Source organism: Tenrec ecaudatus, chromosome 5 (genome assembly GCF_050624435.1).
Source record: "Tenrec ecaudatus isolate mTenEca1 chromosome 5, mTenEca1.hap1, whole genome shotgun sequence".
Classification (NCBI taxonomy): domain Eukaryota; kingdom Metazoa; phylum Chordata; class Mammalia; order Afrosoricida; family Tenrecidae; genus Tenrec; species Tenrec ecaudatus.
This window is the reverse complement of record NC_134534.1, coordinates 26,482,085-26,497,132: the sequence shown is the minus strand read 5'-3', so window position 1 is coordinate 26,497,132 and position 15,048 is coordinate 26,482,085. Positions and strand designations below refer to the sequence as shown.

The 15,048-nt window shown below is 34.9% G+C and overlaps 1 protein-coding gene and 1 non-coding gene across 4 annotated transcripts in view; both read right to left on the bottom strand.

Annotated features, from left to right (window-relative positions):
* Positions 1 to 15,048, bottom strand: part of CSMD3 (CUB and Sushi multiple domains 3) — a 1,306,760-nt gene that overhangs the window by 338,671 nt on the left and 953,041 nt on the right. For all 3 annotated transcript variants that reach the window (XM_075550585.1, XM_075550586.1, XM_075550587.1), the window contains one exon: positions 2,655 to 2,846. In XM_075550585.1, coding sequence (XP_075406700.1) covers positions 2,655 to 2,846 — 192 coding nt within the window. The remainder of the gene's footprint in view (positions 1 to 2,654; positions 2,847 to 15,048) is intronic.
* Positions 14,000 to 14,163, bottom strand: LOC142449659 (U1 spliceosomal RNA). Its single transcript, XR_012784784.1, has one exon. It is a non-coding gene; the product is annotated as a U1 spliceosomal RNA (small nuclear RNA).

Below are 15,048 nucleotides of genomic sequence, written 5' to 3'. Positions count from 1 at the left end.
TTTTATGGTTCTAATTATGGGAGTTATCAGCATCAGATACCAGACACAGCTGCAATTTGTCATCAACTCTTATGGGAAAAAAGAAGTTTACTCTTCCCAAGAAGTTTTAAGTAGTATTATGTCAATAAGTTTTAAATTAGACTTGTAAACATACAATCATCTTATTGGTGTCATTTTTACATCAATACATTTCTTCTGTTTTTTAATAAAGAGCATCTTTTTATTGTAATAGTCATTAAAATACTCATATCCCCAAATGACATGTCTTTCTATTTCCATAATATATTTTAAATTTTAATATCTTCAGTATATAAATACACATCACATATTTATTATTTTAGTGTTTATATTTTATGTTATCATTTTTAGACAGAATGAGAACCCAATAGTGTGAAGTTAATAGTTTTGTGTGATTGTATCCTTTCTTCCTTCATTAAAAATATTTCATAAGGATATCAAAAAGAAAAAAAAGTCACTTGTACTAAATAGAAAAAAATAATACACCCTCCAAAGAGTCAACTAGTGGTACATTTTGTTGTAAAACTAATGTCAATGGGTTGATATTTAATCATATTCCAGAATCTTCAGCTTCCAAAAGCTTTGGCTTTGGGGCAGATTTCTATTTTAGATATCACCTTCATAATCTTTGTGGGATGCAAAAACCATATGCAGAAATTTAGGGGGCAGAAAACTCGAGAGTGGAAGGCCAAACGCTATTTGTTAGGGTCCACGCATGGATGAAAGCTCCAAAGCAATGTCTTTGATCCTAGTTGAGGGATGTGAACTGTCTTGTTACCAGAGAGAAAGCATTGTAAAGTTGCTTCTGGAAAACATAGGTTAAAATATAATATCTTATCATTTGATCTCCCCTTTGACCCATTTTAAAGTTGTTTCACTTAAAAAAAAAATCAAGATTAAGCCTCTGGTGAGTTCCTTCTGACCATGGACCAGGGATGTGAATAGTCCTGCTATCCTGCAATGTTGGACAGTGGATTATTGCAGATGCAATTAGGTTAAAATTCAACAGCTTATCAGTTGATCTCCTTTTGATTCATTTTAAATGTGTTCTCATTTTTAATATTCATTTAGAATGAGGATCCGATCTCTTCTACTTTGTTACTGTTACTAGTGTTTGCTTTTAGATTTGTGCTTCATTTACTGTTGTTACTGGTTTGTTTTTAAGTATTTTTTTTAGTGAAATCCCGCAGAGATAAATCTATAGAGACAGTCCTGGATTCATTGCTCCTTGGGGTATGGGAAGGGCTGTGATGGGTGTACAGCTCTTCCTGATATGACTGAACTCTTTAATTATATGTACATGACTTATACTCCAATAAAGCTGTTCAAATAAAATAAGATGGTGCAGAAGAGAATGAAGAATAACTATATATTTCTTTGTGAATCAATGCTTATATAAATCAATCAAGGATTCTTAAAGTCAGCAACATTATGAAATTGGTTACAAGACCTGTAATGATTAAACTTTGCCCTTGTTCCACTTTCCCTTCTAGCAGGTTTGGTAGCTACTCCTGTGTTGACCCAATTGGGTAACAAATATTTGCATCTTTAAAATGAATTTCCAAAGCTTCCAGCCAATTTTATTCATGTGGGCCTAAACAAAATGATTTTGGCTCTGATAAATACCATCAAAAATAAAATGACTGAAGTACTGCTTGTTGGCTTCATATTAAAGCAGTTGTCACATTTTCGGTTGTTGACCTGCAGCTTCATCTTGACCCCACGTTTGATCCTTGGAGCAGGTGCTGAAAAAACAGCGACTCTATTTACACTGGTCTCTCCATCCTCCTATCCTGCATCCCCAGACATTCATAAATAGATTACAAGATGATTAAAAAAGAACTAGTACCCTAATTAAGTGAATTAGAGGGGAATAATAATTTTATAGCTTCGGAGAGCAACAAAACTTCAATTATTGGTTCTCACATTTTCCCTCTTATTAAAATGTGGTGCATTTGTTATGCAAAAATGAGCCTTGATCGCGGAGAGATTACACACTGTGCCACCAACCACCCGATCAGCAGTTCAAAACCACGAGCTGCTTCGTGCTAGAAAGATGAGGATTTCTACTCCCGTAAAAAATTATAGTTTGGGAACTGAACGGGGGGAGTTACTTTGTCCTATAAATCAGAATTTACTCAATGGCAGTGAGTTTGGGGTTTTTTTGGTTGGTTGCTATGCAACACATATTTTCTTAAAAATACTCTCAAAAGGTACACATATATAGATTTTAAAACATCTTGTGGAATCATTCACTTTTAAGAAATCCATCTGTTTTCCAGGACACAGCCATTTAAGAATTATAACAGATATGGTCAATGTGACTCAACGTGATTAAACATCTTCACATATTTGTACTGAGTTGAACTGTATATCAAGATGAAAGGGAAAAAAATTACTTCATATAGATCATATTGTACCCAATAACATAAATAACCTCCTCATTAATAAAATAGTAAAAAGGACTTAATGTTCCATGGATTTATTTTTGAAAACTAAAACAAAGTTGAGTCCATTAATTTCTTAATTTACGGTGCAAACTGTGTATGTGCTTCTGGGCCCCCTTAAGATGTGCATAATATTTTTAGACCATTTACACAGAAATACCAATCCATAAATTCCAAAATCCATCTCACCGATACAGGATGGCAGGGGATAGTCCCATGCCCTCCTCTCGCCTGTCATGCACTTGAGAAGGCTGCTGCCATGGAGAGTGTAGCCAGGATTGCACCCGTAAATGATGGTGCTCCCAGCAAAGTGGCCTTGATCACTGATCTTGTATCCAAATTGTGGAATGCCAGGGTCTTCACAGTGTGAAAGCTCAAAACCTGGAAGGAAGACAGAAGCGGAATGAAAACAAAAGTCACAATTTAACCAGCAGACTTAAAATAAATAAAGAAATCCTTCCATTGTCATTTTAAATATGATTATGTATTTATTTCTATTTTATTATACATGCCATGTGTACTTCTAACAGTATAGAATCCCCATAGAGAGTGTTTTTGACAATAAGAGTTTTTCAGGTATTTCCAATTTATTAATGGCACTCTGTGATCTATATGGCAATCTAGTGGTTTGTTATTCTATTAAGCTCTCTGCCTGCATCATGTAATTTACAACTAGCATTACATTAGAGAAACAAGGACTTAATTATAATTTTAAAAAATAGGTTAAATATATAAAATTATAAAAACCCAGTAACCAGTATGCTGTCTACAAATCAGACTTTATAGAGGCTTTACTTATTTAGTCTTAGTGAAAGTAAAATTATTTATTTATTTTTTATAAATCCTCTTCTTGGGGACTCATAAAATCCATTTATCACTTGTATCAAACACATTTGTGCATATGTTGCAATCATCATTTATATTTAAAATGTTTTACTTAGAGGTAGTATGACAGTGATCCTAGGATTTCATGTTCTAGCTACTCTAGAAAAAGGCCACATTTCAAAAACCATCACGGGACAAGATTATAGATCTTGCTATATTTTACAATTCTGAAGTTTGGATAAAGTACTTTGTGGTTCTGTAGAGTTGGAGCTTCATTAATACATTTCCCTTAAAACTTGTGTTCCAGGACTAACTTGAAAGTTAGTACCCAACTGTGGGAAGAGTGAAAGAGCTTCAGAAGAATCAGCTTCTCTTTCAAGGAAGACTGAGGCTCAGAACCTCGAAGACATCGCTACTTAATAAAAACTGGAATCACAGAAGGCTTGTCTGCCCTGGAAAGAGAGATTTTTAGTTCTACAGGTTAACTTGCGAATTTAGTGTTCTTCCTATGACCCCATAAAGGAGCAGTTTCCTACCCCACCCCTCATGCTGAACATGAGCTAGGTGAATTCATTTTCCTTCACAGCTTAACTGGCCATGTGTATAGAAGATTTTTCCATGCACTTTCTCATGTCATCATAGGGGTAATAACTGAGGTGATTGGTATCTGATATGATTATTACTTAACTAATGATAAGTAATACTCAAATGATAATAACTAACCTGCCTCTATTCCCTAGCATCTTGCCAACATATTCAAGATAAAATGTATGAAGCGGGATATTAAAAAACCAACCGCCATGGGACAGTGAGCTTTTGAGATTTCAAAAAGCTAGAGCAGAAAAGGAAGTGAGGCTATTAACAAAATCTGAAGTCCTTAGTCATGTAACTCTTCTGATTTAATGGTTGTGTAAAGTATATAAATGTAACACAAATGTCATTATGGATTCACCAAAGAAAATTAAGAACAGAATTGAATTTGGCAGTAACAGCTTCTGAGAATAGAGTTATAAACAATGTACATGTTAGTTCATGACAGAACTGTGTAATTTCAAGACAAATAACGTTAGGGAAAAACAAAACATATTTATGTCTTACATTATATGAAAATCAAAAAAAGATGTGTGTTGCTTTTTGAGGCACAGATCCTTAATCAAATCAATTCAGATAGCTGAACTGAAAAACAAAGCAGTGAGTTTCTATTCGTTGCCTAATGCCAAATCCATATTTCGCATCACGAACATTCTAGAGCATACGGTGTCTACAAAACCACCAGGTCTTACACAACTTCTAGAACTGAGATCTTCATATAATTTCTGTATATTAAGAGAAATGTTATCTGTCACAGGGCATTAAGGAGCCCTTTTGAGTCTTTTAAAAAGTGTTTTACTCATTCCAGAATTATGCCTGGAATTTAAGTCGGATTTAGGAGAAGCCATGGAACAAAGGAAAATATCGGTGAGTCTTCCGGGGCTTAGTTGGAAGCAGACAGTCTCAGAATGACATTTCCCTGTGGCTCATTCCCTATGCAAAGGCACGGACCAACGTGGATCATAAGGGAGTGCTGGTGACATTATGGCAAGCGGCAATTCCAGAACATTTAATTATGGTCTTGCAGAGCCTACACTCAGACCAAAAGGCAATAAAGTTACGTGAATCCTTTATTATTATTTGGTGTTTTCTTTGCTTTCCCCCTCTATAAATTGAAAATATTTTATTTTCCCTTTTCTTACAGTGCCCACCCAACACAAATCCTAACACAGAGCAGACAGACAATAACTCAATGGCTTATGGGTGGTTATGGAATCAGACTCCATCATTATCACTAGGATGCAATAAAAATAAGAGTGATATGAAACTTAAATTTGAAATACAATACCAAAAAAATAAATAAGACTAAAAAGAATTGGGGAATTATTTTTAAGAGTGAATTTTTGCCTGCCTCTTTGGACCTAAAATGTCTAGAATTAATCAAACGTAAAGTGTTTTGGAGAGAGCTATACAAGAAGTTAGCAGCCATTCATCTACATTGTGACATATAAAATGAGAAAGAGGACAGATGGTCAGGCAAGCCAGTCTTTCAAACACTGTGGAAAAAATACAAGTAAGAAGTCTGCACACTTGTTAGTTGTGATGTGTCCCAAGTCAAAATTCAGTTTGCATTCTTTCAACAGGATGATATTCAATTTTTCATTCAAGATACAGAAATTTTTGAATTTTACCATACATCATTTTTCAATATGGAAATAAAAATCAAGCTCTCGTTTCAAGGTTTATTACACACTCCTTCCTTCCTTAATTTGAATATTCTGTAAATGCTAGTGGCAATTGCTTGGTGATGAGGTAAAATGGGGATATTCTTTGTAAATTAAAATAATTTATAATACTTTACATTGAAGATAAAAATGCACACAGAAAATACTGTATAAGCTACAAAGCACAACATAATTTGGTCCAATTTGGTAAAATTATTGTTGCTTGTTCAAAAGGATTTGAAACTCTTTTATCTAAATGGAAGCTTTTAGCTACCAGAGTTTTCACTTAAAAGCTCAAATTCTTAAACCTGACAAACAAGATGTGCATGAAAAATTATATAACCTATAAATATTCACCATCCCTATGAAACTTGGTATTCTTATGAAATGAAAATTTCTAGAGCACAAACTGCAATGAAAATCCTCATTACCTAAATATTTCTGACTTACTGAATAACTTACACTGTGATCTAATCTCTTCTTGCTATCAGATAGTATAGTTCTTCTCATGTATTTATTTTATTGTTGTAATATAATATTTGAAATAAAAAATAATATAAATAATAGAGCAAACTCATCATACAATTATATTTGATTCTAGTATCATATCATAATTTATTCAAAACAATATCAATTCATATTAGTGTTCATGTATATTAATATTCACATTGGCTTATTTTTTTACTATTCTGATATTATTTTAAAATGAATTTAAGTAAAGTTTCAAAATGTTTCTGGAAAATTTGGAAATAAATTAATGGCATTTGTTTACTACTTTCTTGAAACTGTTTTGCAGATTTATTAGTTTTAGTGCATATCTATATAAGTATGAAAATATCCATTATTTTATATTTATTTATATCTTTTAAGAGTGATAAGAAATGATATATTTTTCTGAGGTTTAATCTCCTGCTTGGCATTGTGTTTATCTTTGTGTGTGTAGACACATGCACAAATGTTTTATTAATTTCAACTACACTGTGGCATTCCACTGGATGCATATTTAAACTTGTTTTATTCATTCTCCTGGTGATGATTTGTGTTGTCTAAATTTTTTTCACTGCCTCAAAAAGCTATATTTCTATATATACTTCTATACATAGTGTGACTATCTCATCAGTAAAACAGTATTGATTCTACAAATAATCAAATTACTTAGGTTTTTCATTGATATCTGAGAAATTCCCTTTCAAATATTAAGTGTGCATGTCTCACTCACGTAGAGTCAACAGCTTTTATACACCTTGTCCATGAAAAATGCAAATGCATATTTAGTGGTTAAACATAAATTGCTACAAAATGAAGAACTTTCAAATTATCAAATAAAATGGAAAATATACCACTAATAAGAAAATTGAGAAAGCATGTTAATGGAATACATTGTGAAAAATCTATTTTGAAACAATCATTGTTGGAAATATTTAAATGATAAGGAGACAATGATAAGACTATCAATTATAATATCTATATGAAAATTTGGTAGATTTAACTGTGTATTAAGCAAATGTTAAATTTAATCATGTTAATTATATTAAAGTTTACTTAATATTTGCTGAGTAAATTACATTTAGATCATAAGTTTTTCAAAAATGCTTGTATCCCAGATTTATTTATATCTCTCTAAAGATATATACAAAGAAGATTGCCAGCATGGCCATGTCATATTTTCCAATGGGAAATACTCCACACTTATGCACAGGAACTCTGATAATCCTGTCAATCTGGACAAAAGATTATAAAGGGAATAAAGAAAAGAAGAAATCATGAAAAACTAGCACTCTGTTTTCCTTAATGTAATTTTCAAAAATTAATTTGACATCCATGACGACTCATAAAAAATAACATTGTAAAAAAATAATAACATTGTAAAAAAATAATAACATTGTATATATACACAATTTGGAAGCCTCAAACTTTGGAAGGCTGTTTTACATCAGGAAAAAATTCATTTATGACTTTTTTGCCTTGCTCATATTTTCTTTTAGGCTATATAGTTTCTTATAGATTTGAAATAATCTTGTATTTGGTTGCATGTTGTTTTGGTAAAGTCATTCATTATGTAGAACTTCTTGTGTGTATTCTTTCTAAAATTGTGTGCAGTTTGTTCATTTGTTTTTGATACTTAAAGATGTTTTACGCCTGAAACCTATGGGTATTTGTCTGTGAAGTGTTAGGGTCTGAATTCAGAGACCTAGTCCCACTGTAAACCTTTCAACCATCTGGATGCCACAGTGAGTATTTTATACATACTCTTTGCCACTGAAGGATCGAGAATTCAGAAAGAACTGAGGAAGGCCATTAGTCAATCTCCCTAATACATTCCACAAAGGAAGGTGGAAAGGAGGATGCCTTTGGGAAAGGAGATGGGTGGGTTAGTGCATAAACAAAGGAGTAGGGACTGGGCCCAGTGATGGCTATTCAGAAATAAAGTTTGCTATTGTTCTTGTTATTACTGTTAGCTCTCATGAAGTCCCTTTACTAATCTATATCTACCCTAAGCTATAACTGAATGGAAACCATCCAGTCCTGAGCCAGCTTAACAATTTTCATTATGTTTGACACTACGGGTCCAGCCACTGTGTCAATCCATCTCATTAAGGGAACGTCTCTTTTTCCCTGCCTTTCTGATTTGCCAAGCATGATGTTGTTTTCCAAGAACTAGTTTCCTCCTGATAATATGTCCAAAGTATATGAAAAATGTCACCTAATCTTCCTTTCGATGAAGTGCTTTGGCCCCACCACCTGAAAACCAGACTTGCTTGACCCTTTCACATGAACATGAGGTAGCTGGAAATAGCATGGCTTGGATATCAAAACACCAAACCAAACTCATGCCACCGAGTCAGTGCTGACTCACAGTGACCGCTCTGTGTGTGTCTGAGCCTGTAACTGCTTACAGGAGTAGAAAGCCCAGTGTTTCTCCCCTGGAGTTGCTGGTGGTTGTGAACTGCCAACCATGCAGATCACAGCCAACACATAACCACTACAATTCCACAAGGGCTCCTACAGACTGCTATCTAAGTAGTCAGCAGAGACAAGACTGACCTAATACTTTAAGAATCTTATTGTCCTCTTTGCTTGCTCATGGCCAACAAGTGGCTGGTTACATCTGTGTACATGACTTCACAAAGTGTACATTGTAAAACAAAAGGCCTGAATTTCTTTGTATTCTGATTTAAAAGAGGGAACCTTCAATAAAGCCGGTGTTGCTGTTAGTCTCCTCACTAGACCTGATAATGAACCTCTTTTTTGGTTGAACTTGGAGGGAATGAATTAATAGCACTGTTCCAGAAAGTGAACCTGATTTAGCTGTAACATTCTCACTCTCGTTTCCACCGCTATCTTGTGAATTGGCTTACTCGCCACCAAAGCAAAAACCAAACTCACTGCCATCAAGTAATTCTGACTCTTGGTGACCCTTTGAGTTCCCGAGACTGTATGGATTTATAGGAGCAAGAGGTCTCATCTTTCTCCTGAACAGCAGCCAACGGTTTCAAACTGCTAGCCTCACAGATAGCAGCCAACTCATAATTACTCACCCCAGACTGTCGGGATCACCACGCTGCATGCGGAGTTCTACCCTGTCTTGTAAGGCAGTTACAAGTCAGCATTTTACCACCTCAATGGCATATTTTTCTACTAAATATATTTTAGTTTTATGGTCACAAATAGGTATTTAAAATCAAACCACTGCTGGAAAGCTGATTCTTACTCACTGCAATCCTATAGGATAGAAGAGAGCTGATGCCTAAGATTTTCAAGGATATAAATCTTTTAAAAAGCAGACTGCTTCATCCTTCTCTTGGGGAAATGTGAATGCCTGGTTTTCATTTATAAAACTTCACCAATTATATCACTAGAGTTCCTTAATAGGTTTTAAATCTGCCATAAATTATTTTTGTGTGATGTATACATTACAGTGTCCCAATATGTTTAAGTTGAAGGTGGGCAAAACTTCTGGAATAAAAAGTCTATAATAAATAATAATAATAATACATCTTATTCAAGTATGTAGAAATGATCTTCATCAGTATTTTAAAATAAGTGGAAAATAATAAATAAATTTCACTATATTATTTTAGTTAGAATATAAAATTAGCCAGCACTTCCTTTATCATCTAATTTAAAAGTTTAAAAAAATAAATAGTAAATGTATCTGTTAAATGGTTTGTGTGACATAGAATTACATGGGATTACATTGTTGCTCTCTTGCAATTCATTTATGTTCTACTTTCATTTGCATTTAATAAGTTTTAGGACTATAGTCATATGGTTAATATTTTCAAAGCTGAGGTGGCAAAAAGTTTGTGGAAAATATTGGAAGTGATAGGCAAGGACATGTTCTCATCAGCTCTTTGTAGCTCCGCCTTACAGGAAACAAGAAGTTCTTATATATTTACAAAGCTAGTAGATAAGAAAGGACTTTAGAGATTAGCTAAAGGCCAACTTAAATTGAATGTAAAATTAGTAATGGCTATGTTCCATAATGATTATGGAATCATTTAAAACAACAAAACAGGAAGGCTAAAAGGAACCAAATACATTTAAACTTTTCCCTTTGGATACTAGGACTGTCTCTAATAATTTCTTCAGTCAGTTAAATGCATGGAGGAGATAAAAGAAGAACATCTGAGTTGAGAGATGTCACCTAATGTCTTGGTGTCATGGAGATGGACCAGGTCTGCTTTTGAGAAGACAATGCTATACAATATATCAAAGGGTACACTTCAGCTCTACAATGAATGACTGTAGAAAGTCCCCAAGTTCCTGTCTCCTGAAAGGACTTGGGCTAGCCAAAACTGTATAGAATCTGCAATGAAACACGCCTGCCAAGAGAGAATTTATAGACTTTATTAACAACATGGAAAATAATTGGCTTAACTCATCCCCTGGTAGTAAATTTAGATAATGAGAAAGCAATTACATTCTCAATCATAAAATAACAAAATTTTCTCCTGGAAGAATTGCAATATCATTATTTGAAAAAATTTATGCAAACAAAAAAAGATATTAAAAGAGCCCTCTATCATCAAGTTGATTCTGCCCCCCCTCCCCAAAGCAGAGTAGAATTGTTCCACAGAGTATCTTAGACTATGCATCTTTACAAAATCACACAGCCTCATCATTCCCCTGTGGAGTGCCTAGAAGTTTCAAATGTCCAACTTTGAAATTAGAAGCTGAATATTTAACTTACATGAATAGGAGGACGTATCATATAGTGGTTAAGAGACAGGGTGCTTTGTTTCAAATTCCATATCTGCATTTATTAGCTTTGTGACCTTGGACAAGTGATATACATTTTCTGTGTTTCATTTTCCCCTCTTTTATCAATGAGCCTAATAGTAGAATCCTCCCTCACAGATGTATGCCTTATTTTGGTAGGACATAAAATATATGCTAGCTATGATTAATGGTTTAAAAACATTTGTAAGTTTTATGTAATCATCATCACAATCAATTTTAGAACATTTTCTTCATTATCGTATTCATCAAATAAGCTACCCATTTCACCACAATTTCCTCTGCCACATCTTTAAGAAACTAGTCATCCAGTTACTGTCTATAATGTTTTCTCTTCCCTGGGTAAGAAAATCCTACCCACAAAACAACAACAAGAACACACAGAAAAAAAAAGAACACAAGAAAAAAGAAAGCAGAAAATAATAAAACTAAAACAAATTTTAAATGAGTTCAAAGGGAAAAGAAAGGATACAGTATAAAATTTAACCTAACTATATCTGCATTAGTCCACTCTCCAATGGGCTCTGTCCCTGGTTAACGGCCAAGGGAATTCAGTGGAGGATTAATCCACATGGAGCTTCTGCAAAAGACTGTTGGGCATTCACTGTCAGCCAGAGCCTTCTGCAAACCAGCTCTAACACAATTTCCTTCCTACAATCTTGGATTTTAGTATATCCACTCTGAGACCATGCAGGCTGCTGTGCTCTTCCAGGTGGATTTAGGTCAGCAGTCCCAAATTGTGGGTTGCAACCCCTTTGGGGGTCAAACAACCTTTTAACAGGGGTCACCTAAGACCACTGGAAAACACGTGAATATTTCACAATATATAATTATATATTATTTTGTGATTAATAACTATGGTTTAATTATGTTCAATTTATAACAATGATATGTCCTGCATATCAGATATTTACATTATGATTCCTAACAGTAGTAAAATTACAGTTGTGAAGTAGCAACGAAATAATTTTATGGTTGGGGTCACCGCAACATGAGGAACTGTATTAAAGGGTCATGGCGTTAGGAAGATAGAAAGCCACAGATTTAGGTCAGACCTCATTTAGATGGCTGCTTATTTTCAGACGAGCTTTTTGAGAGTCCAGATATTTTTCTTTATGATATAGCCAGACACCATCTGTGTTCTTCACCAAACTTTGCTATATCACCCATATCTTCATGGGTCCTTTTATGAGGGTAATGAGTAAGGCCACTTCATAAAAACTGATTATTCTTAGATTAAGGCTAAAATTACATATGACTTCAAAATCCATTCATACATCTAAGCTTTATATCGGTTCCTGCCCCACCGTAGTGGCTGCACCATCAGATTTCTGAGAGATAATGTAAGTCACCTCCATGGGCTCTTTGGTAATTCTAAGTAGAAAAATAAAAAGCAAACACTGCCATTGAGTCAGTGCTGACTCACAGCACCCCAATAGGGCAGAGTTGAACTGCCCCTGTGGTTTCTGAGACTGTAACTCTTTACGGGAGTAGAAAGTCCTATCTTTTCCTGGGGTGTGGCTGGTGGTTTCGAACTGCTCGAAGTCAGCCTCCCAGTGCGCAACCAGCATGCTACAGGACTCCTAATAATATCAGTAAACTAGTAGCTAGCTATTCTTATTTTAACTCATATTTAAAGTTATAATGCTGAAAGTGTCTGCATTTTAAAAATTCCAAATCCCCTTCTACCATGTCCTTAAACACGAACTTCTAATATTATCTTTTTATCTTATCTCATTTCCTTGCTCATTCGACCCAATCCACACCAATTCAAGACACGCTCAGACCTTTATAAAGATGGCTGTCTCTGTGAGGTGCGTCTCTCTGCCCTCGGGTTAGCGAGCTCCATGTAGTCAGAACTCTGCATTCTACACTGGTCTCTCCCACTGGTGAAAGACGAAATATGAACCTACTACCAATTAAATAAATGTTCATGATAAATTATTTAACTATAGTAAAGGATCAAGCGGGAAGACAGAATATGATGAAATAGAAAAAGGGTTTAGATAACTTAATCTTTAGCCTGAAGAGAGAGAGAAGAAAGCATCAAATTTTTCTGAGGGCATGCACTGAGGAGACACAGCATATGCTCAATGTCCCATGATATTTTGCTTTGCCTTTTCTATTACTGAGTTATACAGGTCAGGGATATTTGGGAAGAATATCGTATTAAAATATTAACTAAAGATTTCTTATTTCACTTTGAGAAGCAAAAATGGTAACTTTCTCTCTTTCTCCATTCATTCTCTAAGAAAGAAAACCATGAATTTATGAAGTCCTTGTCACAGGAAAAAAAAAACTTTAGATGTGACTGATTCCAAAGAATAGAAAGTTTCTATACAACCCCATGACAAGCTGCCTTGCACGACATCATCTTCATACACATTTCTGTGCTTGAAAACTTGTAGCCGCTTTACCCTTCCATTCCTGGAAAGTCTTTCTCTCTTTCACTGACGAGCATGATGTCTTTCTCCAAGAATTGATCTTTCTTGATCATGTGTTCAAAGCACACTTGATAAAATCTCATCCTGTATGCTTCCAAAGAATATTCTACTTGTACTTCTTACAAACCAGATTTTTGAGGTCTGGTAGCTCATGATAATTTCAGTATTCTTCACTAACAGCATATTTACATGCATCATTTCTTTTCTGGTCTTTCTTGGTCATAATTCAGCTTTCATACACATATAATGCAATGAAAATATCATGGCTTGAATCAGGCATGCTCAGTTCTCAAAGTGAAATCATTGCTCTTTACCATTTAAAAAAAAGAACAGTTTCATTGGCATATAATTCACATATCATAAAATTCAATAGTTAAATCACATCCAGAAGAGTTGTACAACGAGTTTTAGAAAGAAGCAAATATTATTTGTATCTGTGTGTGTGTTCTCAATTCTCTTGGATAAATATCTAGGAGTGAAACTGCTGAGTTATAAGGGTGGACATATGCTTCTTTTATGACACACTAACAGATTTTTCCAAAGTGGTTGTAATCCAGCAACAATGCACAAAAATAATGCATACAAATTTGCTCTGTATTCTCGGCAGCATCTGATGCATCACTCTTGTTGATTTCAGTCATTCTGCTGGGTGTACAACAATCGTTTATTGCACTTTTAATTCGAATTCCTTTGATGACTTCATTCACTGCACATTTTTATATGCTTCTAGTTTTGTTTTGCTTCAGTTTCATTTCAATGATCTTTGTTTCAGGGGAGAGTGCAAACGCAGTCCCCCACTACCACAAATTGTGTAGTCGAGTTTCCCACATTTGGGGAAATCGCAGGGGTCAGCACACCCGGAGAGCAATGGGTGAGCCTCGCCCTGGGAAAACCACCTTCGAGATCATGCTATCCCCCCTACCAGGTAAGTATCGATGATTTTGTATTTACTCCAATTTTCTTTTTCCAACAGTTTTATTAGCAAGAGGTCTTTTACAGCAGATTTCCTAATATAAATCTTTGTTTAATGTCTAATTCATGAGCATTGAATGGGAATCCACATAAAATGAAATCCTTGACAGTGTCTGCATTTTCTGTACATCAGAATATTGCTTATTTGTCCAGTTGGGAGGATTGTCTTTTGTTTAGGATGAAGTGTAATCTGTATTGAACACTGTAGTCATTAATCACCGTTGGCATTGTGTATAAATGATGTAATGCCATATTCGCATGAGTCTTCCTCCAGTTCTGCTGTCCTCTTCTACTTGAAATAATCTCACCTGTCAGATTATTTACGCAGCATACGATTTGAGTATAATGAAAAACACAACCCAACCGTGTCCCTTGTTCTCCTCAAACACTGCCTATAGGTCTAGGCTTCGGTTCCAGTGAATTCCAATGAGAATTCCCATTCTTTAAAAAGTTATTTATAATTTGTCATGCCCCACACAGTTGAATGTTTTTGCATAGTCAAGAAAACAGAGATAAGCTTCCTTCTGATAATCTCTACTTTAGCCAAGACTCATCTGACAACAGCAATAAAGGGGCTTCAGAAAATTCACGGGAAAAAGCCCATTATCTTTCCATTTAAAATTTCCTGAAACCCCTTGGATGGCTCTTTTATGCTTTATCTTTATCTGAGTTGAGGTTTAATTTCCTCAACAATAAGATTTATCAAAAGTGATTGTTCTAAGAACAAAAGAATGCCTTAACCGAGGTTGTTTTTGTTGTTAGGGACAATCAAGCCAGTTCCAGCTCATGGAGGCCTCATGTACCTTCTCAGCCATGCACCTTCTCCACATGCTCTCACGCCGTGAG